This window comes from Parasteatoda tepidariorum, chromosome 8, assembly GCF_043381705.1.
Source record: "Parasteatoda tepidariorum isolate YZ-2023 chromosome 8, CAS_Ptep_4.0, whole genome shotgun sequence".
NCBI lineage: Eukaryota > Metazoa > Arthropoda > Arachnida > Araneae > Theridiidae > Parasteatoda > Parasteatoda tepidariorum.
The window spans coordinates 40,891,247-40,915,421 of record NC_092211.1 but is presented as its reverse complement, the minus strand read 5'-3'; the positions used below and the strand labels follow the sequence as shown (position 1 = coordinate 40,915,421).

The following is a 24,175-nucleotide window of genomic DNA, read 5'->3' as shown; positions in this document are numbered from 1 at the left end:
AAATAAAAAACTTATAAATAAACAGTTGAAAAAAACAACACATAAAAATGCAATAGGAAATAAATATTTTGTTTCATAAGAATTTCTTTTACCGCTCATTTTTCTTCATAACGCAGTAAATGAACAATGTTCAATGGAAGTTAAATGTGAACAAATAGAAAACTTAAACATCTTCATAATTTAAATAGCTCTCGCATTTATAGTCTGATTTACTTTGGCTCTTTGCCAAGTTGAACTGCTGATGACGTTAATCTGGAAAGACATGAGAACTAGAGCCCCTGAATTAGACAGGCCGACCCATCATCTATTTTTGCTCCAAAGAGCTAACATAAGCACAATACTAACATAACGTTAGCTTGTGAACTTTTTTGCTCCAATATTGCTTGATAGGTCAGCTCTGATAGAATAGGAGGCTTAATGAGAACAAGAGAGATGGAAAACTAAAGAAGGATGGAACTTTCAATGGGATTTTATATCTGACTAAAGATCTAAAGATGAGCAAACGAACAAAAAGAGATTGGTTTTCACGAAGAGAAATTAAAAATTACCCGTTAAGTTAGCTTTTGTTGTTGTTGTTATCTTTGCGTGGAATTTCAGTTCTAACAGATCCCGATTATAAGCTGCTTCAGTTTTCGAAAAGTTTCAAAAATTCTCTTTTTATATTCGAAAATATACACTAAAAAAATTTGATGGAAAGCGGTAAATGTTAGTATGTAGATCACTATATCGTCCGCATTAAAATGGTATATGTTTTTATTTTGAAGAATATTTTTTATAACTGAAAGAAAAAACTTGATGTTAGCTCACCTGTGGAGAGTTATTTTATCTCTGTATGCTGATTCAACAAGGGATCCGTTGAAAATAGGTTTCTTGGTCGCAGAGAAGAACCCGTCCCTGCACTGGCACTTATAAGAACCTCGGCTCCAACTGAATCCGGGAGTAAAGACACACTGGAAAGATGTTATAAATTAAATATATAGATGCATAAATTAATAATTACACATTTTTGATCTGAAAACGTTAATGTAAGCAACAGTTTTAAAATAATAAGCTTCAGATAATCTTTAAATATTAAGCATTAGATTGCCCACTGTACAATTTTTTTAATTACTGAGAAACTAATCCTCCACACCCCTACGACAGTTATATACTCACCAGACGTGAGAATTATGATTCACGCCTGGAGAATGGGTGCCAAATTATGAACGCTTGAAACATGCAGACTTTTCCAATTTTATACTTTATGAAGCAAATGAAATATTTAGATTAATAAGTACCTTTCCTCTTCAGTTTTTGTTTTGAATTATTCATTTTACCTTCGCAAACTAGTCTGCTATATTCTTCTCACATTGATCGAAAACTTTCTAAATACGTAATTTAAGTAAAGAAGTTATGTTTTTTCTTTCTAAGAGTGCAGCAAATTAACACAATAGAAAAGTAGAATGATGTCTAAGCAGTAACAATTCAATTAATTTATACGCAAGATCAATGAATTAACATATGCACAATCAAGTACTTGGGCATAATTTTTGAATCAGAGATTGTTGCGAAATAATTGGTGTAAAGAAATAATTTGTAATTGATGGCAAGAAACAGAACTTGAAGAAATATGCGGATGAAGTTAAGTAATCGAACAAAATTGATGTCCAATGGTCTATTTACCTCCTCACCATGAGGAAGTCAAATATATTCACGATCTTAAAATGCTTTAATGAAGAATCAAATTTGATAAAAAAAAATACTTCTATTTTTTTCTAATCAAGAGGTATGATTTTTTACAAAAATAAATAAACAATAAAGTTATTAACTTTCGAAAATGGCCAGGATGGTGTGTCTGCTGCGGCGAACCCTACTGGAACTGGACACCTCCATTCATCAAGAAATAAAATATGCAAATGATGCGTTTGTGTTAGAATAGCCTTCTCCAAGGAAAGGTATTAATTGCTTTAATTTATTGCCAAGGCTCTTTTTTCTAGCCTTACGTATTCAAATGTGTTACTAAGAAAAGAAAGCGCGAGAAAAAATAACAAATTTTTATAAAACCAAAATATTTAGCAACCCTGCAGCGATTTTTAAATTTCATGCTGATGTGTTATGTAGCGGGGGTAGATGAAGGGGGAATTTCTAAAAATAGATTTTAATATGCACTCAATTCAAAGTTGAGAAATAAAAAGATGGCGGATTATATTTGATTTCTATTTATTGAAAAAACGCAGTTTGTAATGTTAGTTTTATGAAATTTAGTTTTTAAATGATAGGGAACGACAGGGTAGTTGATAGGTAATAAGGTGATAATGTTAAATTAGGGAAAAAATTATTTCATTTAAGAGAAAAGTTTCAAAGAGACGTGCAAAAGAAAGGAGAAAAAAAGCATTATTACATTCCTTGCGAAATATATTTATAAAAGTCTTTACATCAGCGATTCCTATTAATTGTTTATAATAATAAAACTAATAAAAAGAGTGGAAACAATATAATGACGATTGATTACAAAAGAGAGAAAATTGCGATCGCATAATTGCAATCATTGATTACCCATTGGTGACTTTTTTTTTTCTTTTCGGGATAGACTTTCGTAAATGCCACAATGTTTTAAGTAATGGATGCAAAAACTGCATCAATTGATGTTTGTCCCCTTGTTATCTATTACGCTAGATTGCCTTTCAATTCCAAGTAATATACATTTCTTAAGATGTCACAAAATTCTTTTTCTCCTTTAATATTCATACTTATATTTAAATTACTGCCTAAATGGTAATTAGGAATCAGTTAATGATAAAAGGAACATAAAACTACTTAAATTAATATCATGTGAAAACATTAAAAGTGCATGCTGGTGAAAATAAAAATAAAAAATTTAGTCGGAAAAACAATCAACATCAACACCAAGAAGTTCTAAAATTATCGTCTGCTCTCTTTATTTAATCTTGTTGTGCTGATCTTTTTCATTAATGCTTATGTTAGCTTGTTTTTTAATGACTCGAAATTTCTTTATTTGTGATTATGGTGCAGAAATTGATCTTTTCGAAAAGTGTCTATGCATTAAAAACCTTGAGCAACATTGTAATAATAGCAATATAATAATAACAATAGAATAATAATTACAATATAATAATAATATAATAATAATAACATAATTATAATAACATAATAATAATACCATAATAGTAATAACATAATAATAATAACCTAATAATGATAACATAATGATAATAACATAATAATAATAACATAATAATAATAAATATAATAGTAATAACGATGACGATGAAGATAATAATTATAAATACGAAAACTAGTATTGTCTCTTACAAATAAATTAATATTATGAATAAAAAATTTGTCAATCTTAGATGAATAGTATGCAATAAGTTTTAATGTGAATTTAAAATTTATATTTAAAGCTTCAGTTGACTACCTTTATCTCAACGGAGACTATAAATTATTCGAATAAAATCCTTTTCAAAGTAAACAAAATTAACTTAAAATAAAACTTGATTGGAAAGAGACGAATAAAGAAGAGAACTTTTCAAAAAGTAAAGCCCAAATAATTAAAACGAGAAACTCATCTTTTGCGGACAAAGAATGTTTGAACTAAGATATTTTGTTTATTTCGTTAAGACTTTTTACAAAAAAGTTTTATATTTGAACTCAAAAACACAATAGATTGTGGGATACGAAGAACTGAAACAATTTTTTTCGAACAAACTGTCTCAGTGTAATTGAGTTTTAAATTAAAGAAATAAGACTCGGTATTAAATTTAAATAAGAAGAAAAATTAATTTATTTTCTGTAAAATCCTGAAATTCTCCGTTTTAAATAAAATAGTAATATACTTTTTAAATATTTATGTAGCGTTATTAGTGTCTTTTATCAGGTTTTTTAGTTAAGGGATTTCTGTTCGTAAGCTGCGGACTTATGAGGCTGCAAGCGCATACTAAACTACTCATGCAAAAGAACAGGTGTTATACTCTGAAAGCCTATCAACAAGGTATTTGGTATACAGCTAAGTATTGAAGAGTTTTCACTTTAATAGTAGAGCACGGACAAAAAGGAATGCAATTTTTTTTTAAGCGTGAGGAAAAATGTGGAAAAAACGCTATTTGCCAAAAAAAATATACAGCGCTCGGTTGTATTAGGTATATTTACTAATTGAAGGAAGACTTTATCCTTTTCTTCTTATGTTTAAATTGAATTCATATTTGAAAATCTCTTTAATCGCTTGATAAGTTGCTTTATTTTAATTCTATAAAATGGTTGGATGCTTTTTCTGATAGGATGTTGACTATTAATTAAGATAAGATATTTAGAAACTATATTGTGTGATTTGATATTATAAACATTTTAACTTCTCCTTGTTTTTTTTTTTTTTCGTAAATGTATTTGTATCATGAATGTAAGCCATTTTTATACGCTTGCCATACATCATTGATCGTTTCAAACTAATAGAAGAATTAATACAGATAAGAGTTATTTCTTAAAGTTTCTACGTAAATGCTTTTCAATTAGTCATCAATATAGATTTTTCCTTCATTTAATGATAAATATGTCATAAAACAACTAAAAAAAAAAGAAAAAAGGGAGGTATATATAATAATGTGGCGAATATACGAAATTGTCTAGTGTTTATACTGCTCAAATATACAGCATCCACTTAGCGATGTCTATTAAAAGTAATGAAAAATTGGAAACTACGTTGTTGTGACCTAATAAAGAAGCGTTTTTAATGCTAGCTCATGGTAAGGCTCCTATACTATGATTCAGGGGCTCTAGTTCATGGTACACGGTTTTCAAAATATTTAGTTGCTGTTACAGTTTAGAAATTTTCTTTTTTTGAAGTCACTAGAGAATTTTTTTTAGCCATATCAGACGGACGGGGTTTATGTTCAGGTAGTCCTTCAGTTTTCTAAATTTCATACTCTCATCAAAGAATTATTGCAGCATCCTTTAGCCATCCTCTGTTTTATTGCTTGAACAATTCCTCCATAGATCCTGCCAAATTCAGAAGTTTTATTGTTCTGTCATATGTAATTGTTAGACGTAGACCAATCATGAAACTAAAATCTGTGTTTTTATCATTGGCGATGAAGTCTTCATTTATGTTATTTAATACTAAGTTTTACACTTAAAAGTTCGATGATCTATTTAATGCGTATGAATGAATTTGGTATACCGCACATTTCGTTCATTCGTATTTGACTTTTTCAGTTCTTTCCTTCTTTGTTAGTTTCCTTTGCTTCTTCATACATTTATGTATTTCCTTTATTTCTGCCTTCTTTCCTTTCCTATGCCACCATTGCCTCATCTAGTTAAATATCGCAAATAACAGTGACCTGTACGCAACGTGGCGCAAAAGCTTGTATTATAAATATTTTCTTAAATTATTAATTTTAATAATAATGAAACAAATTTTGCTAAATTTTGTTTGTGTAGATGAGTTAATTAATCGTGTGCAAAATTCTTTATCTGAATTTAGTTTTTTTTCATGCATAACTGTGTCTGTATTTAGTTATCGAAATTATAATAATAAAAAAGTCATTTAGAAATATTAATCAGAAAATAATTTATTAAGCTTTTCTGACTAAAGTACTGGAGTAACAAAGATTCAAGTGCGTCAAAAACCATTAATTTTTAACCTAACCTTCGTACAAAGATGGCTGCCATTATAACTGTCTCACTCTCGTATAAACAATTTTTCTTTTTGAAAAGTCTTTTTTTTATAGAAAAAATTAAGTTTTTTTTAAAGACAATATATAGGATTTAAGCATTCAATATTTCTTTTCAATATGAACGCGCTATTATATTTTTAAGTACACTGTAAAAATCTAGTTCAAATTACAGTGAAAAGTACTGGCACCCTGGGTGTAATATCCGTAAAATTCATTTTTACCGTAAAATTCTATACTGAACTTTTTTACAATAACATTTATATAATTCAAAACTTTACGGTAAAATGTACCAGCATTCTGGATTGCCAGTACTTTTTGCTGTAATTTGTTCCGAAAGTTTTTAAAGCTTAGAAGTTATTATGAAACTTATCTGTCAGTATATAGTTAAATGAATCTATAATCAAACTTAATAATTGCAATTCAAAATCAAACTATACTTTCGAGACAATTTTAATTATTCCTTTATCAAAGATACAATAGATTGTATCACAACACCTCAGAGATCTAACACTATATTGCTCACGTCTAAGTGAACACACTTAAAAATTAGCTTTCTCATAGACTGAGTTAATGAATTAATCAACTTTATTGTAAGCCAACTGAATTCAATTACTGCTGTTTCGCACAATGCATATTGAGTTTGCTGATGAATGCATGAGTGACCATACTGACGTCATAACTAATGATCGGACTTTAAATGCATTTGTTGAAGTTTGCTATTATAAATGGTTCAACTATATATAATGATGATTCGTTGAAATATTTATCAAAGGCTTTAGGTTACAGATATTTGGTTTCTAAACTATATGCATTAGATGAATTTTAGAGGTTAATTATTCCGTGTTTTTGGAAAAAAGTTTTTGTAAAAAAAAATTAAAAAAATAGGTTTCGCACATTGTAGAAATGCTCTTTTCTTAATTTGGGAGGAAATTGTTAGAAAGTGTTAGAGCTGAAAAATATTTCATAAACTGTAAAAGTGTTCTTTTCATGATTTCAAGAAATTTTTTGAGAACAAAGTCTGAGCAACTGAAGCAGGATTCATAAACTGTAAAAATGTTCTTTTCATAATTTCAAGGAACTTTTTGAGAACAAAGTCTGAGCAACTAAAACAAGATTCATAAACTGTAAAAATGTTCTTTTCGTAATTTCATGAAACTTTTAGCGAACAAAGTCTGTACAACTAAAGCAGGTTCTATAAACAGTAAAAATATTTCTTCCGTAATTTTGAGAAAATTTCTGAGAACCAAGTCGGAGCAATTATAACAGGTTCCACTGAAAGTAAAAATATTCTTTTCATAATTCCAGGAAACCTTTTGAGAACAAAGTCTGAACAACTAAGACAGCTTTTATAAACAGTAAAAATATTCTTTTAATAACCAAGAAATAGAATAAAGAAATTTAAACATTATTCTAACAGAATTGGGAACTAAACCTGCGTTAATAAATAAAGTTTTTTGTTTTACCTTAATTGATTAATCTTCATTTTTTTCCTTACACACCGCAATAATATCATTGATAACTGGAACTGAGAGCAATTTTCTGCAAAGATTAATAATTACGTATTTCACATTTGTTCAAAATTTTAATTCAATTCCGCTGCTTACGATTTCATCACGAATTCAAAATCTTAGCTAAAATTGAATTATGAACTGGTGTTCAGAACAATAACTAAATATAAAATGAATCAGAATAAAATATTATTATAACTTCGAATTAATTGTATTCATTAGCTTGGTTGAATTGTGGAGATTGTGCAAGCAAATTAAATTTCACAAAAACCTTTTATGTATAATATTTGTTCTTATTGAAGAATAAATTCTGAAACTTTTTTACTTTGTAATTAGTACAATAATTTATTCATATATAAACTATTAGTTGAGAGCTATTCCTGAGAGGAATGTTAATTTAGAATATTTGAAAAATTCATTATTTGTAGTCATTAGTATTGTTTATTTTGGCTAATCTTTTAAACTAATTACTAATGGTTGGTTTATTTAATTAAGGTACACTAAACAGTTTTTACTTACAGTTAGAAAAAAAGGACATTTTTCTAATTTAACATATTTTACAAATTAGTGTTGTGGAAGAAAATATTAAATTTCGCAAAATATTTTTTACTCAAAATCTCTTATTTTATTCTTTTTTTTTTGTAAGACAAAACTGAAATTTCTCTGAAATGGTGTTATGTAAAAATTTTTAAAACTATGTAAGATTATTTTTTGTAAAAAGTATGCTATCAGTTTTTTAATTTTTAAAAGATTGAACTATACTTCGAATGTAAATTATTTCAAAAATTGTTTTTTTTTCCGAATAGTTTTCTAAATAATATTTAAAAAATTTTCTCGAAAAAAATTGTGTAGCAAAACATTTATTTTATGGTAATCTTTTAAAACTTTATCAGAATTTCGGATGAAGTAATTTTAAAATTAGTGTTATATAAAAATTTGCCAAATCATGCAAAACATTTTAAAACCTATGTAGTTCTTTATTTATAAAGGATTAAACTATAAACATTTTGCAAACGATGGCTTATTGTCGATTCGTTTTCTATTCGGGATCGCAGCGCTTGAACACGCCATCTAGCGGATAGTATATTTTCAGGCTTTTATTTAATAAGTTTTCATTTAGTTCTATCATAAACATTTGCAGAGTAGTTTCTACTTCTGATTAGGAACTTTAAGACTAGAAAAAGGAAACAATATGAAAGTTTTTTAAATTTTAATATGAGGAATTTTCAGAATCGTTTTTTTTAATCGTAAGCATGTCTTATTTTTTGTTTTTCAGTTTATAAATAATGATTTTTTATTGAAACTTTAAATTTATGATAAAAAAAAATTGTTGTCAAAAACTTTTCTTGCAAAATTAAATGGCATAACATTATGTGCTTCTGTATACTTTCTTCATAATTTTAATGTTTGAAGTAATAGGATACAGAAAAATATGGAATGTAAAATTTAAATAGACCGTTCACACTAAAATTTAGTAGAACGATTTCTCAGGCACTAGGTTTCAACTCTTATTACAAGATTTTTTACAAACATTTTTCGATCTGTTCTGGATGTTCCTTCGTTAGAAAAAGATATTCTATTTTTTTTTCACTTGCATGTGAAAGAATATCATACATTTTTCTTTTGTTAATTTAATAAGCCACAATAAAGAAAGAACATTACCATGCTACACTGAAGAAATCTCCAGTGCAACTGATGATCCTGTTGTTCTGCTGGCAGGAATTCGTCTCAAATAACAACGCCCCCTATAGGTCGTTGATTTCGCGAATTGTTGTATAGAAATTTGTTAAATTATGTGAAATATTTTTCAAAAAAATATGCTATGAGATTCTTAATTTTTAAAAGATTAAAAAATAAATTTATTGCAAACGATTGTAAAAATGGTCTGTTTTCCATTCGTTTACTTTGGTTATTTTTAAGCTTTTTTTGGGGTAAAAATATTTTACTATAAACGTTTAGAGGTTGTATGCTAAATATTAGAAAATTAATGAATTTTTATTGTTTGTTATGGAAATATAAATGTAGAACTGAATTTGATTACTTTCAAACACTGTGCTTGCACAAAAATTCAAAGACCCGAAAGTTAAACATTTATACAACTTTCACTGTGGCACATTTCAATCAATTTGATTTCCTTTTATTAATTGGTCTTGATATATTTGAACTTGTATTCAGAAAATTCAAATATCTAGTGATTTGTGAAAGGTAGTTACTTAAAAACATTCTTACAGCCACTTTTAAATTTTTCCGATTATCTGGATTTTTCGGATTGGCTTTGGTACCAATTTGTCCGATTCGTCGGCTCTCTACGGATTAATAACTTTTATCCGTACAAAGTACAAAATAAATTTTTAAGTACAAAATTAAGAAAAAAGAAATTTATTATCGTTAAAAAATTAATCTTACAAAATTTATAATCATAAATGGGTATAAAATAAGATACATAATCTGAGTACGTCTAGTAAAGATTTAAAGCTTCGAGATTGCTTAAAACTGCAATGGTATTTGTATGAACTAGCAAAATAAAATCTGCATTTAGACAAAAGTAAAAATAAGGGAACAAGGATATTTTAACTCGAAATATTCTTCGGTGAACTGGGAAAAATCCGATTTTCTTTCCTTAAAATGTCTGGATTTCCAGACAGTCGAGAGACATTAGGATATTATTATAAAAAACTAAGCAAAGAAATACTTTGTCAATTTCGCTGTCTGTAACAGAATTGCAAGGTTTCGAGCAAATTGAATTGCATAAATATTTCTAGTTGATTATATTTCACAGACAAAATTCATTGAAGTTTAAAGTAGAAAAGAAGCGTTGCTTTGTTGAAATCTTTTGAATAGCGTGGATATTTCTAGGCAATAAAGGCCATGATAAAACCAGATTTCTTAGAAGCTGCAAAAACTGCAATGGTATTTATACAGAGAAAAAAAGTATGGTTAAAACTCCAGAATATAGTAAAATTGACTGTGTTACTATGGGAACAACAAAAAACTTGCTAGTTTCTACCGAAGCGCTTTGGTTTTGAAAATTAGCTATAAACTATGTGATAAAATTTAGTAATTTTTTCAAGACGCGTCAGAGCCCAACATTATAATCATTTATTCGATTGTGTTTACTTTTTAATTTTGTATTTCTTGCTAAATGTGTGGTAAGAAGAACTATAACTTTGAAAAACAGAATTTCTGGGAAAACGTTGTCATATAATTGGAAAAGTTTTTAAATGGATGGTTTAAAAACAGTATATGTTCGTTTTTATTGCCTAAGTTATGTTTTTTTTAACCAGAAATATCAATACCATACCTTTCGGTAATTTTACCAGATTTTTTTTCCTCTGTGTACGAATCATATATTTGTGAGGGGGATATGGTGGACTAATTGTTTTTTATGTATTTTAAAATTCAGTTTTGTAATATTAAGGATATTTTATGAGAAACAACTTAAGATCTGTTTTAATTTTGCTTTTTATATTTAATAACTCTAAATTAAACCCGGCGACTTAAATTTTTTTCATCTAAAAGCAGATTTAGGTAATAAGCATTAAAAAACACAGCATGTACAAATCAGGTATTGTTTCTTTTCCTTCCTTTATAAAAATCGATTGTATTTGGTATCTAATTAGTGGTGACATGATTGAAATAAAAACAATAATTACTTTCAATTTAAGGAAGAACAATCACCATAGAAACGGTTAAATTAATTACTTGGCGAAACCCTTCTAACTAAAAAAGAATCAGGAATTAGAATAATTTTTTTACTCCAGGTCTAGATTAACTTTGCTGGGCAACCAAGGAAGAAAATGATGCAGTATTTTGCGAAAAAAAGTTAGTAAGTCTTACATAAAATATTTCTGTTACTTTGACTTTTAGTTTTACACAAAACAAGTTTATAAATGCTGATTGAAATAAAAAAAAGCAGGCGATGAAAATCAAGGAAATAATTTTGAATTCTAGGTGGTTGTCATAATCTATAATGAACAAAAAGTATAATAAGCTCCATTTCAAGGTATGGAAATAATTGTACTATAAATGTAAATTATGGAATGGACGAAGAAGATCTAAATTAACTTAAAAAATGGAATGAATGAAAATGAGGGAAATTAATAAATAAGAATAATAAGTTTTTAAATGAGGGAATTTAGAAAAGCAAGCGATTAAAATAAAGGAAATAATTTTGAATTGAGAGTTGTTGTCATAATTAGCTAAGTATATCTATAATGAATAAAATATATAATAAGTTTCATTTCAAGAAATAAGAAATAATTGTACTACAAATGAAAATTATAGAATGGTTGAAAAAGATCTAAATGAATTTTAAAAAATGGAATAAATGAGGAAGAAGGAAATTAATAAATAAGAATAATAAGTTTTTAAATGCCGATTGAAATAAAAAAAAAGCAAGCGATAAAAATCAAGGAAAATAATTTTGTTCAGTGGTTGTCATAATGAAAGTGGTTGTCATAATGAAATATGAGTATATCTATAGTGAATGAAATAAATAAGTTCTATTACAAGGAATGGAAATAATAGTACAAATGTAAATTAAGAATGGATAGAAAAAGCGAAATTAATATAAAAAAGAATGAAAACGAATGAAGTTAACTCGAAAAAGAATGGCATGGAAGGTAAAAAAGAATGGAACTAATTCGGAAAAAAAATGAAAGAAATAGAGATTAAATACCAGTAATATTACTTATAGTAATGACAGTAATAAAATGAGAAATAAGTCTCATTACAATTTATGTAAATAATTGTTCTGCAAATTTAAATTATGGAATGATTGAAAAAAGACAGAAGTTAATATAAAAAAGAATAAAATAGATGAACTTAATGAAAAAAAATAGAATGGTCTAAAGAGAATGAAATTATAAAAGGAACAATAAAATAGATGAACTTAATGCAAAAAAATAGAGTGATCGAAAGATAATGAAATTAATAAGATAAATAATGAAATGAATGAAAAAAAATGGAATTAACGCTAAAAAGAAGGAAATAAGGGAGAAAAATGAAATTAATATGGAAAAGAATAAAACTGATACGAAAAAGAATGAATGAAAGAAATAGATATTAAATCCAGTAAGATTTAAACTTTTAGTAACCGTAACAGTAAGTGAAAAAAATGAAGAGAAACATCAATATTATAAAAAAGTATGTTAGTATTATAATTGAAGAGTAAGAAGAGTAATTGAAGAGTAAGAAGAGCATTGAAGAGTAATGTCAATAATAGATAAAAAGAAAAGAAAAAGGTATGTAAACGTCAGAATAGAATGAAAAGTATTGTCAGTGACATGTTGTCATTATCAAGTGAAATGGATGAAAGACTTATGTCAAGTACAGAGTATGTCATGATCACAAAGATCGGAATGAAAGTAGTGTCTATGACAAAAAGAATGAATGCATGGCAATGTCAATGTCAGAGAAAATGGAACGTACAATAATATCAATAAAAAAAAACTAAATCTATGAATGTCAGAATGGAATGAAAAATGATATCAATATAGAATACTTCAATAATAGATGGTATTTAGAATAATGTCATTATCAGAAAAATAGATGAAAGATTGTGCGAAGATCAGGAAAAAAAAGCGGAATGAAATCACGGCCAATATTTGTAAGAATGGAATGTAGAGTAATATCTAAATGAATTGAACGTAAAATAATAAAATAGCAGATAAGAATGAGTTAAAAATTATATTAACGTTAGAGTAAAATAAAAATTATTGTTATATGAATAAATGGAATGTAGAACAATATTATCATAAGTAGAAAAAAAGTACATGAACCTTAGAAGGAACGGAATACAATGGGGGTCAGTAAAAAAGAAACAAAATGTAGAGTAGTTTCTATGTTCGAAACAATAAAGCAGAGAATAATATCAAAATCATAAAAAATTGAATGTAACATCAATACTAAAGAAATGTACAAAAGAATGAATGTCTGGAAGAATGCAATGTAATTGATGCAAAGGATAGAAAGAGTGAGTTGTAATGTTACATTTCATTCTTTCGAACTTAGATTAAACGCATGTGAAGGGCAAAAATAATGGAAGATACTACATTGTCAACATCAAGGAGAATGGAATGTAGAAAAACATCATTATCTGAAAGAATGATGCTAGAAGACACAGTAATGAAGATATTAAAAAAATGGAATACATAGAATCAAACAAAAAAATTGAGAATGTATATTGATAATGTCAATGTCAGAAAATATTGAAGAAATAGATAGAGCTATCTGAAATAATTAATTCATAGAGTATTAAGCTGTTTAAAAATAAAAGAAACTATTGTTATTTGGAATCTTAAGTTAAACACATAATTTATTTACATAAAAATTTTAAAAAACTATCCTTATGTGCTTAAATAAAAATATATTTAGTTTAGATTTAAAGCTTTTCCAAATTTAGAAATAATAAAATATGTAGAAAGTCTCATTAAAAAAATTTATAAGAAACTTATCAGAAAAAGGTCCCAAGTGGAATTTTATAGATTTTAGGCTTATATTATTATTATTGTTATTATATTAGAAAATATAGAAAAAGCAGAGGTTGATTACCAAGCACATTTTCTCATTGAAATCTATCTGAGATGGGAGTTAACAAAAAAAATGTTCTTATACTGTCAACTAAAAGTAAAAAAAAATAAAATATCACACTGAATGTTATTTGTTGTAATGATTATACTTTCGCGTACAAATGATAATCGTAAAAATTCAAAGAATTTACTTCAAATATGCTAATTAATTAGGACTAACTATAAATTAAGTTGAGGAATCAGCATAAAATGTATTTTTTCTGAAGAAATTCTTTATATTCGACAGATTTGGAATTTTACACTCAAAATAGGAAGGGTGAAAGTTTTTCTTGAAAATTTAAATGCATAAATTTTTTTTGTGCGATTATTTTCCAGATTTCATTCAAAAATTGTATTTTTTCATACAAAATAACATACTTTAAAATGATGTAAAAATTTGCATGCCTAACAAATCAAATTGTTTTGATTATTAACAATAAAGATAGTAAAAATAAGAAATAAATATGAAAAATAAGTCTTTTCACCATATTAATCTTTGGATAAACTAATTTAATTGTTGCGAGCGAAAAGTTTTCAATTCACTTAAAAAATCTCCAAAATATAACAAAATACGCAGAAATGGAAATTAACATTAAGGGTGCCAAACTTTTAAACAGCTGGGAGTTAACTAGGATTTTTGGGATTAAGTGGGATATTTGGGATTTAAACTATTGTGATTATATGTTCCAGATTGGGACAACCCCCTATATTTTGATGGCTGAAAATCTGAATCTATCAAAAATAAAAGATTCGTTTAAATACGTTTTTATGTCAGATTTTTTTTGGATTCCGTAACTTAATTAGTAGTTAACGCAAATATTTAAAGTCAACTCTTTAAACCATTAGGTGCAAAATTTATTGGTTTAAGAGTTGAGTTTACTAAGTGCAATTAAGTAAATCATTAACATGGTTTTTCGAAGTTCTTTCGTAAAGGGAAATAAAAAAGCCCCATTTTAAGTGCCATATACTTGAAGCCCATTATTTTAAACTATATGTACTGTCAAACCGTGAATCTATCATACTATCTGGGCTTAACGGACAAAAAACTTAAATATTTTTAAAAGTTATTAAAAATTTTTCACAATCACCAAATGATTTTACGTTAATAAAAACTATCAAAATTACTGCCTTATTCTGAGTTTTCGTAAGTCTTAATGAATCCTGATAATGCGACATTGGAGTAATATTGGAGCAACATTGGACAAATACTTTTCATTTTCATAAAACTGTGGCTTTTCTCCATATTGAAGTTTGAAGCCATTTTCACAATAAGCATTGAGAGCGCTGGCTATAGATAGACTATATTTAATTTAACAGTTTTGAGTAACTGTTACAGCCTCACAGCAGTTATGAAAATAGCAAATTATTCTTAAAAGGAGCATTTCGTATGATGATGAAGCCTTCGAAAAACTGTCTTAAGCTTGGCACTTAAAGGTTTATTTAATGATCCATTTATCGCTTAGTACACGAAAAGTCGATCATTAGAACAAAAGTTAATTAAGGTGGTGTCCTTTTTTTAGATCATTGTCCAGAGAAATGGCCATAACATATTTTAAATTCTAATTTTGTTTTTGCATTATATCGAACAGTATTTTCTTCCAAGGTTTTTAGATGCATATTCTGGTGGCGGAAATAAATGTTTCTCTGTCGGCGGTAAAATGCTTGAGTAAATATGAGAATACATTCATTTCAAAAATGAAACATAGTTAAAATCAGATACAATGAAGAAAACAAAAACATCGATGTTAGAAAACTTTTCGTAATAATGTTTATTACACAATTATGAGACATTTATCCCGAGGGCTCTGTCTGGGAAATTAAATATAAAGTTTCAAATATTTGCAGTCTGACATTATTAATATGGAGTGAAACAATTTAAATGATACGAAAGGTAATTACATTTTAAGATACGGTTGAATTTTAATTTACTTGTTGCAGTATTCATTGAGTGTTTAATTTAAATAGCTTTGTATATTAGTATTGCATAATATCGAAGAAGATTGCTATATATGCAAGAGTAATTTCACAAAATTATTTTGCGTAACAAGTTTCATAATTTAGCTTAATTGAGGTATAATGTTTCAAAAAATAATGCAATTCTTCTCCAGATATTAAATGGAAAAAGCAATAAATATTTTACTGACTGGGGTTTAAAATTGGGCAAATATGTTTTGCTGGTTTTAAAAAGAATTGACACGGAGGAAATTTTTCTTCCGAGCCTAGCGGATTATTTTCGATGGAAATTTTGTTCTAAATAATAATAAAAATTAAACACCCAACCAAGCACTCAAAACGAAATCTTATTTTTTTGTGGGGACATGTTTTATAAGTCATACATATATTTTTAAAAAAATATCTTGGTTATCGCTAATTTATAAAACTAATTAGGTGTAATTAATAAGCGTGTAGCATTAATTGTATGAAATAATTAACATTTACATGAAATTTATGAAATAATTAAGGAAATTTTCGAATCTCTATCGTCACAAAATAAAAAACGTTTTTCTGCGGACATGCAATTTTTTTAGCTGCTTTGAGTTTGCAACAGTGTTGTTCATGATCGTTAGGTCATATTTTAGGCTGTTACGTCTAACGCCCTCTATAGTAATTCTAAGAATGGTGCAAAACGCTAATACGAGAAAAACACATACTATAAAAATCGAAATGTATGGAAAAAAAACTGTTAGATGTAATGCCAGTTTAAAATAGTTTATTTCACTGAAATATACTGTTATTTAAAGCCGGATATATGTTTTTTTAATCAGGTAAATGCAATACAAAATAGGAAAAATTTGTGTTTTGTGTTAAGCCTTGTTCGAATTCATATTAATTTTCTCTGTGTAATGGGTGCGTGTTTGATTATGAAACAAATTTTCTCTTATTGTAATTATAGTGTTGCTGAAAAACAAAAATGGTGACGGCTACTTTAGACCAAGAAGTGGAAAAGTACATTCCACTCCAGTAACTAGTTTTACTACACCAGTAACTATTCTTGGTGTATTGAAACACCTCTGTGAAGTAAGGTAGTTGCCATCATTCTATTCAATGCGATTGCATGAAACTGTAATACAATAGTTATCTTTTTATAAATAATAGAGACATGTTGTTATAATAGTTATTTTTAAAATGGTGAACAAATCATGTTGAGTCTGGATTAGAGTGTAAGATTAAGCTTTGTTTCATTGATTTCCTTCATGTAGAAAAATAAAACTCAAAAGATAGTGACTTTGATCAGCATTTTTCTTGCTCAAAATTTTAATCTCAAAAAGAATTTCGGAACGCCTTTGAAATATTTGCAAGTCTTAGTTTAACTATAGCAATGAAAACTATGGGTGCATTTAAAATATTAATTTCTCTTCAAATTACTAGCTAAGCAGTGGTGTTTCAGGGCGTTCTTTTCCCGATGAGGTTCCCAAGTTCGAATCACAGCGATGATTAATCGATACGCATTATGCTTCCGGTTCGCGCCGAGCTCAGTACTGTTGTAAAATATCCTCAGTGGTTGACGGATCATAGGTTAGAATCCCCTTGCCATCGAGCTAACCATGATAAGTTTTCGTCATTTTCCACTCCATGTAGTGAACATGCTGGTTAGTTCAATCAAAAAATCAACCACGAAAGCTGGTTTGTTCCAATAATTGGTCCAGGAATTCTCCTGTCTTCTGGCTAGAGTTCAAAATATGAGACTATGGAGTTGAACATAGATAGTCATAAACTCAGTATTTGGTCATCTGTTTCAATACTCTTCTTATAAAATATAAATAAAATGAAACAAAATAAAATTGAATTAATAGTTACGACTTTATGAAGGGCAAATCTTAGTTTTAAGGTTATATTAGTTAATTAAGCATTCTGAAATCTTATTATAAATTTTTATTAACTACACGCTTAAAACGATGGCATTAGTACGAGATTATATGATTTTATTGAGGCCATAGCGTGAATATGAAAACATTAAAAAATATAAGTAGCATTATAAGCTCATTAAAATGTTAATTTTCAGATCTGAAGTAAACAAGTTACTCAGATTTCATATTTATTATAATTAAGTGCGATGAGAAAAAAAAAACATATTATCGCCTTCACTATAAGCCTTTTGTACTTGTATTAAGCAAGATCACGTAATTATAATTACGAAGAAAAAAAAACCCTTTTACATTATAATAATAGGCTTACATAATTTTCTGATAGTTCTTTCAAAACTAGAAGGATTTCGTATCTTAAATGGAACATTTTTTGAGGTTTAATGTTTATTAAAAGAGAACGAATAGGAAGCTTATATCTAAATCACGACGACAAAAAAAAGCACAAAATAAATAGTGGAGACAATACATGGAACAAAACGTTTAAAAAAAATGAAAACTGCGCCCAGTGAAGATTAAAATTTATTGTACCGCCGGCTAAAAAAGCAGCGTGATTCTTATATTTGATTTAAAAAAAGACATTTTACTTCATCAGGTTGAGATTTGTTGAGCCAAAGACCGCTCCCGGGTATTTCTTTTTGTATGTTCTTTTAACAGCAAAAGTATTCTTCGTCATTTTTCAAACATATTTTTCTCTTTTTGTTGATGAAAACATGAGCCAGAGTTTGGCTCTTTTGAAACCTTTTTTTTTTTACCTAAAGAAAGTTTTGATGTTAAACTAACATTGTATGACAGGAAAAACATTTATACAGGCGTTACCATGACGTTTTTAAAATTAAAATAATAATTTATGCAAATGAGATTTCTTTTTAAATTAGGAAAATTTGTGTACTTTTGTGATAATCAAGGAGCGATGAATGCAAAAAAATTTTTAAAAAAATTTCTACTTGCAAAGTTTTATTTAATTAAAGAAGTTTCTGAGTTTAATGTAGTATAAAGATGATCATGTAAGTTTTTTTTTCAATTAATTTCACTAACAATTTACTTAAAGAAAATAATATACCGTACAAAAGCACTGCATTTTGTAAAGTTTTTTTTCTCACTTACTCATAATATTAAAATGCTTCATGCGAATTTAAAACTCTTAATGCTTATTTAAAAGGCTTAGTTGAAAGAAAATGTTACACTTCATTGTTATGAATTTAGGAAAATCGGTTTGCAATTAAGCATCTAAAATTGGTTTAGGAAAAAAAACTTTTCTTCTATTTTAAAGTATTTTACTTAAAGACTTTAAAAAAATGAATTAATTGTAATATTTAATATGCGAGTATTGTACATTTTAAATTCAAAAATCCGCTCTGCAAAAAAAGAAAATAAATCTTAAAAGTTTACTTAAAATTTATCGAAATAAGTTACGGCATTGAGTATGCCAGTATTTTTCACTGAAAATTACTTTATTTATCAAAAAAAATGGTATAAAAAACATGATGGAACATTAATTGTATGATATGAGCATTAATTGTGCTATTTAATATGCGAGTATTGTATATTTTACATTCAAAAATCCGCTCTTTTAAAAAAAAAAATCTTAAAAGTTTACTTAAAATGTATCGAAATAAGCAACGGCATTGAGTATGCCAGTATTTTTCAAAGAAAATTACTTCATTTATCGAAGAAAATGGTATCAAAAACATGATTAAACATTAATTGTATGATATGAACATTAATTGTAATATTTAATATGCGAGTATTGTATATTTTGCATTCAAAAATCCGCTCTGTAAAAAAAAGAAAATGAATCTTAAAAGTTTACTTAAAATTTATCGAAATAATAAGTAACGGCATTGAGTATGCCAGTATTTTTCATTGAAAATTACTTTATTGATCGAAAAAAAAATATGGTATAAAAAAACTTGAGTGGAGGACCTCTTAGTTACAGCCAGGATTTTATTTGGAGATATGGCTTTAAAATTAAATAGTACTATCAGGCAGTATCTGATTTAATAGTATCTGATCAGAAGGTTTTAACAGATAGCGCAATCAATTCAGATCTACGTAGCTGATTTAAAAAACGGCTAAAATATGTCAGAAATAAGTGACGTAATAGTGGATTAGAGGAAAGCAACCAGAGTCCTCGGTAAACATTAATCTTGACTACTTTTCCGTATTATTGTATATGGTAAATACTATTGTAAAGTAATATTCACCTCAAAAGTTTTAGAAAAATTTTACAATGTCGTGTTTTAAAAATGTAACCTAACTTACACTTTCACAAAGATATTTATTTATAAAATCTTGATACTTGATTAAAAACTAATTCAAATACAGGATATTTCATAATCAGAATCCGTGATGAATATTTTTCTTTATAAGCACCAATATTATTTATTTATTAATCGCATCAGTTTGCAAAATTTCATCTAATATAAACAGAAATTTAAATTCCTGTTTTTCTTTATTCACTGTATTTAATGCAGATTTTTAGATTCTTCGTCACAAATCAAGTCATTAAAAGGTGCGCATTCATAGTTGAAAATTAATGTTTAAACAATAAAGTTAAAAAAGCATTATCAAAATCTGAGGAATGATTATTGAAGTTAATAACTACTTTAGACTAAGTGGTAAAGTTTATGATTAGCAAAACTACTTTATTTATCAGAAAAATCTGAAAGCGTTGCTAATAACTTTTTAACCTATTAGACGGTTTTTAGTTTCATTTAAAAAGCAAGTTATTTGTGGTTTTTATAGTTCCACCTTTAATAAAATTAACCTCGTTAATAATTCATCAGATTTTTCCAATGTTTTAAATTTAACTCTCTTTTATATTTAACTGCCTATTCCGTGTAAGTTCAAATAATTTTATTTTATTAATTTTAAGCAGATATACATATTAACGGAAGTAAGTGGGGTAAAAATACATTAAAAACTGATTGCCTATGTTCTAGTTTTACCTTTTGTATATGTTAAGATATGCCAATTGCAATCACTAAAGCTACGAAAATAAAAGAAAGAACACTGTCAGTTTTTAACGTGTCAGTTTTTAACGTGTGAATATGCAAGGAGCTTGCTCGAAAAAGTCTTCTGACTTTACCCATCCAATCTGTCTCTATTTATATTTTTATTTATTTATAATATTTTTTTTATTTTTTGTTTCTTACGTGCCATTGTCCGGTTGTCACTTGGCAACTAGAGATAAGCGTAGATTCGATTTTGGAGGTCGGTCCTAGATCGAAAAATTTTAATCATACCCCGGTCACTCGGAACTTTGATGTCCAAACAAAGAGAAAGAAGTAAATTAAAAACTTTTCTATCACCAACTGGTGAAAGAAAAAGTGGAGAGAAATACTGAACCAACTGAAACTCCAAGATGACAAAAACAAAAATTAAAAAAGAAAATCAAATTATTAAGCTGTCCCGCAGTGGACTGATGTTCCCAGCAGATCACCGAAGTCAAGCATCACTGGCTGCGATCAGTGTGCGGGTGGGTGACCACTTGGATCAGTCTGTGTAGGGACCAAGGGTGTGCGGTATTGGTCCTCGTTAAACTGTTTTACCGTAAAGTGCTCGACTTCACGTGCAGGTCGTCGGGCTACCGAAGCGGGTGTGCCATCCCCTCTGCAGAGGATCAAAATTGCGATGGCATGTTTTCGGATCATCCTCAGGGATGTTTCCCAGACCGTCGCCAATAGCCCATTGTGCAGCTCTAGGGCTACGTAAATGAACTACAACAACAAATTATTAAGCTAAATAAAAGTCATATGACAATTAGTGCTAGCCTCAACAAAACAAAAGCATCAACAAAAAAAGCGGATCACTGAAATTTTTATACTTTATAAATTTTACATTGTTTGTATTTTAACGGAACCAAATGTCTGATTAAAATTTGTCAAAAAGTTTGTAAAAATTTAATCATGAATCCGAGCTTACCCGAGCCTGAAATCATTTTTCAATTAACGGGGCAGAACCCACATGGGGCCTGGGCTCAGACTGAACCTTATTGGCGACTTCTCCAGACAAAATCTTACTCTTGTAATATTTAGAGGAGAGGAAGTTTGTAAAAGTAAAAGAAAGCAATTATATACCGTTCTGTAAACCGTTAATATTTTTAAAACAAATCGAGAAAGAAAATTGACGTTGAGATTAGATTTCAGAAACGTCAAGTAATTGAAATGTAAAGAGAAAATTTTCGTTTACTTTATTAAAAAAAGAATTTGTACCTTTTTAGCCTTAAAGCGAAATAATCTAATCTGAGTTATTTCGAATTCCTAAAAGGTATTTAATCAATACGCCTCCGTTCAAAACATTTAATGCGCCTTATACCCATCTTTATTCCACAAAAACGTTTTCTTCAAAAATGGAAAGGAAATAAAAAAAAAAATGAATAGAAAAGAAAATTAAACTTCAGAAAATGAAGTATAGAGATATAAATCTGGAGTACAATTTTGAAATATTGCAAAGGAAATAAAAATGTTATATTTTTCAAGCTGCAAAATAGTTGTTTGTAAATTGGGTAGTTTGATTTATTGCTTCTATGCGTTCCAGAGCTTTGAAAAAAATATTTTGTTTTCAAACATTCTTTCTCAAATGAGCGAAATAAAAAGTGAAAGTGTCATACCTAGGAGGCTGTTGATAGCAAAGTGAAACGTTCTCTTTTATTTTGATTTAGTATTATTTCAAAATTTTTTTCGACAAAAAATGTCATATTTGTCATATTAAATTTAGATTGGGACGGATAGGTTTCAATAAATCTTGCATTCTTGAAGATTATTTTTATAATAATAATAATAAAAAAAAGTGTGGTAAAAACTACCGGAATATGGTTAAATTTACCGTGTTTCTTGCTTCCAAGAACGACAAAAGGTTCGGTAATTTCTGCTGAAGTATTTTGATAATGATTTTGGTAAAATTAATCATAAAACAAGTAAAATAGTTTGCTCTTATTAAGCAAATTAGAAATGTGTAAACAGAAAGTGATACAAAAAATTGTGTAAACTATGAGATTATCAGATAAAAGGAAATATAAAAGACATGTATAATTGTTTTAACTACATTTAATGAAACTAAATTAAAGAAAAAACTGCGATTGCCGAAAGGCGATCACAGGTTACCCACTGGCAAAAATGATTGTTGTCTAATTTTTATGTGATATTCACCTGTATTAGTGTTGAAAACAATCCAGTTTGAACTGTAGGTTAGAATTTCAGATTCTTAATTAAAACAATAAAATCAAAAGTATCGTTCAAATTATGTAATTCTCTTTTATTCATAACTCAAGAAGTATTTATGAGAACTCTCTGGTCCCATATCTCAAAAATAAACTCTCCAACTTAATGCATAACAAAATTAAAAGTGAAAAAAAAAATTCTAAAAAAATTATCAAGCAGCTGTGGTCGCCATAGCAACGCATGCAATGACGCGCACTGCTTACTATTACTCTTGAAAAAAGTTGAAAAGTGTGATGACGTTCAAATAAGGTGGGCACGCCATCAAACCCAAAACGAGACCCATTTTGCCAGTGGTAAAAATAAATAAACTTAGAGATTAGGTGAAAGAAATCGATACTTTTAAAAGGGGAAATATGAAAATTTTTATCATAAAAATGTTTCTTTTCTCCCTTTTTTAATTACTTGAAATGCTTAAAAATATTCTTGATATTACTCTCAAGAATTTTTCTCTAAAAATTCTCCAGCACTCATCCAAATTTCTGTGAAATGAATTGAATCAAAATAGTGAGAAAAACGACAATTAATAATATCACATGAAACATTCTAAACGTTGTAAAAATATGAATGACATTACTATTTTAATCTCTCCACAATATGCGAAATTAATAAAAATCAAAACAACGTGAAAAAGTACTAATATCACATAAAATATACAAACAGTCGCTTCGGTAATCATAATGCTTTAAAAATACTAATGATTTTACAATATTAATCACACCACTCAATAAATAAAGTCAAAACAACGTGAAAACGACGTGAGTCAAGGCATTTAAGACATACAAAAAGTCGGGTCGGTAATCCTAACTTTTCACGTACATAAAATTTCTCAGGAACTATTCAAACTGATTTTGTGCTCAAATTTAATATTTTGACATATAAAATTACATTCTTTAAAGTGATGTAAAGTTTTTTTTCATACTTTATGATTTGAATTTTATTTGACTACTATTAAATAAATAATTGAAAAACTATTAAATTATCAATAAAAATTATTTTTTGCATGGAATTACTTTTGAATAAACGAATTTTATAGGTGTGTGCAAAAATTTTTCTGTTTGCTATAAATGCTCTCGAGATATTGTGAAATACGAAAAAAAAAAATCAACCCAAACTTCTACAACTCTCCAGAACGAACTATTTGGACCATATTTCCCAGATTTCGGCTACCTCTTATATTTTGAGGACAAGGAATTAAAATCCGTTGAAAAAAAGTTATGTATATTCGGGAAAAGTGCGTTTTTATGTCATAGTTTTCACCTTAAACTGCCATCTGTACTTATTAATTAGCATATTTGAGGTCGCCCTTTTTAAACCAGTTTATGAGATCTCTCTGGTCCCATA

General features: G+C 27.9%; 1 protein-coding gene across 1 annotated transcript in view; it reads right to left on the bottom strand.

Annotated features, from left to right (window-relative positions):
• Positions 1 to 24,175, bottom strand: part of LOC107456269 (probable G-protein coupled receptor CG31760) — a gene marked incomplete in the record, with an annotated part of 261,490 nt that overhangs the window by 27,062 nt on the left and 210,253 nt on the right. The window contains 1 exon segment of the mRNA XM_043055523.2: positions 808 to 950. Coding sequence (XP_042911457.1) covers positions 808 to 950 — 143 coding nt within the window.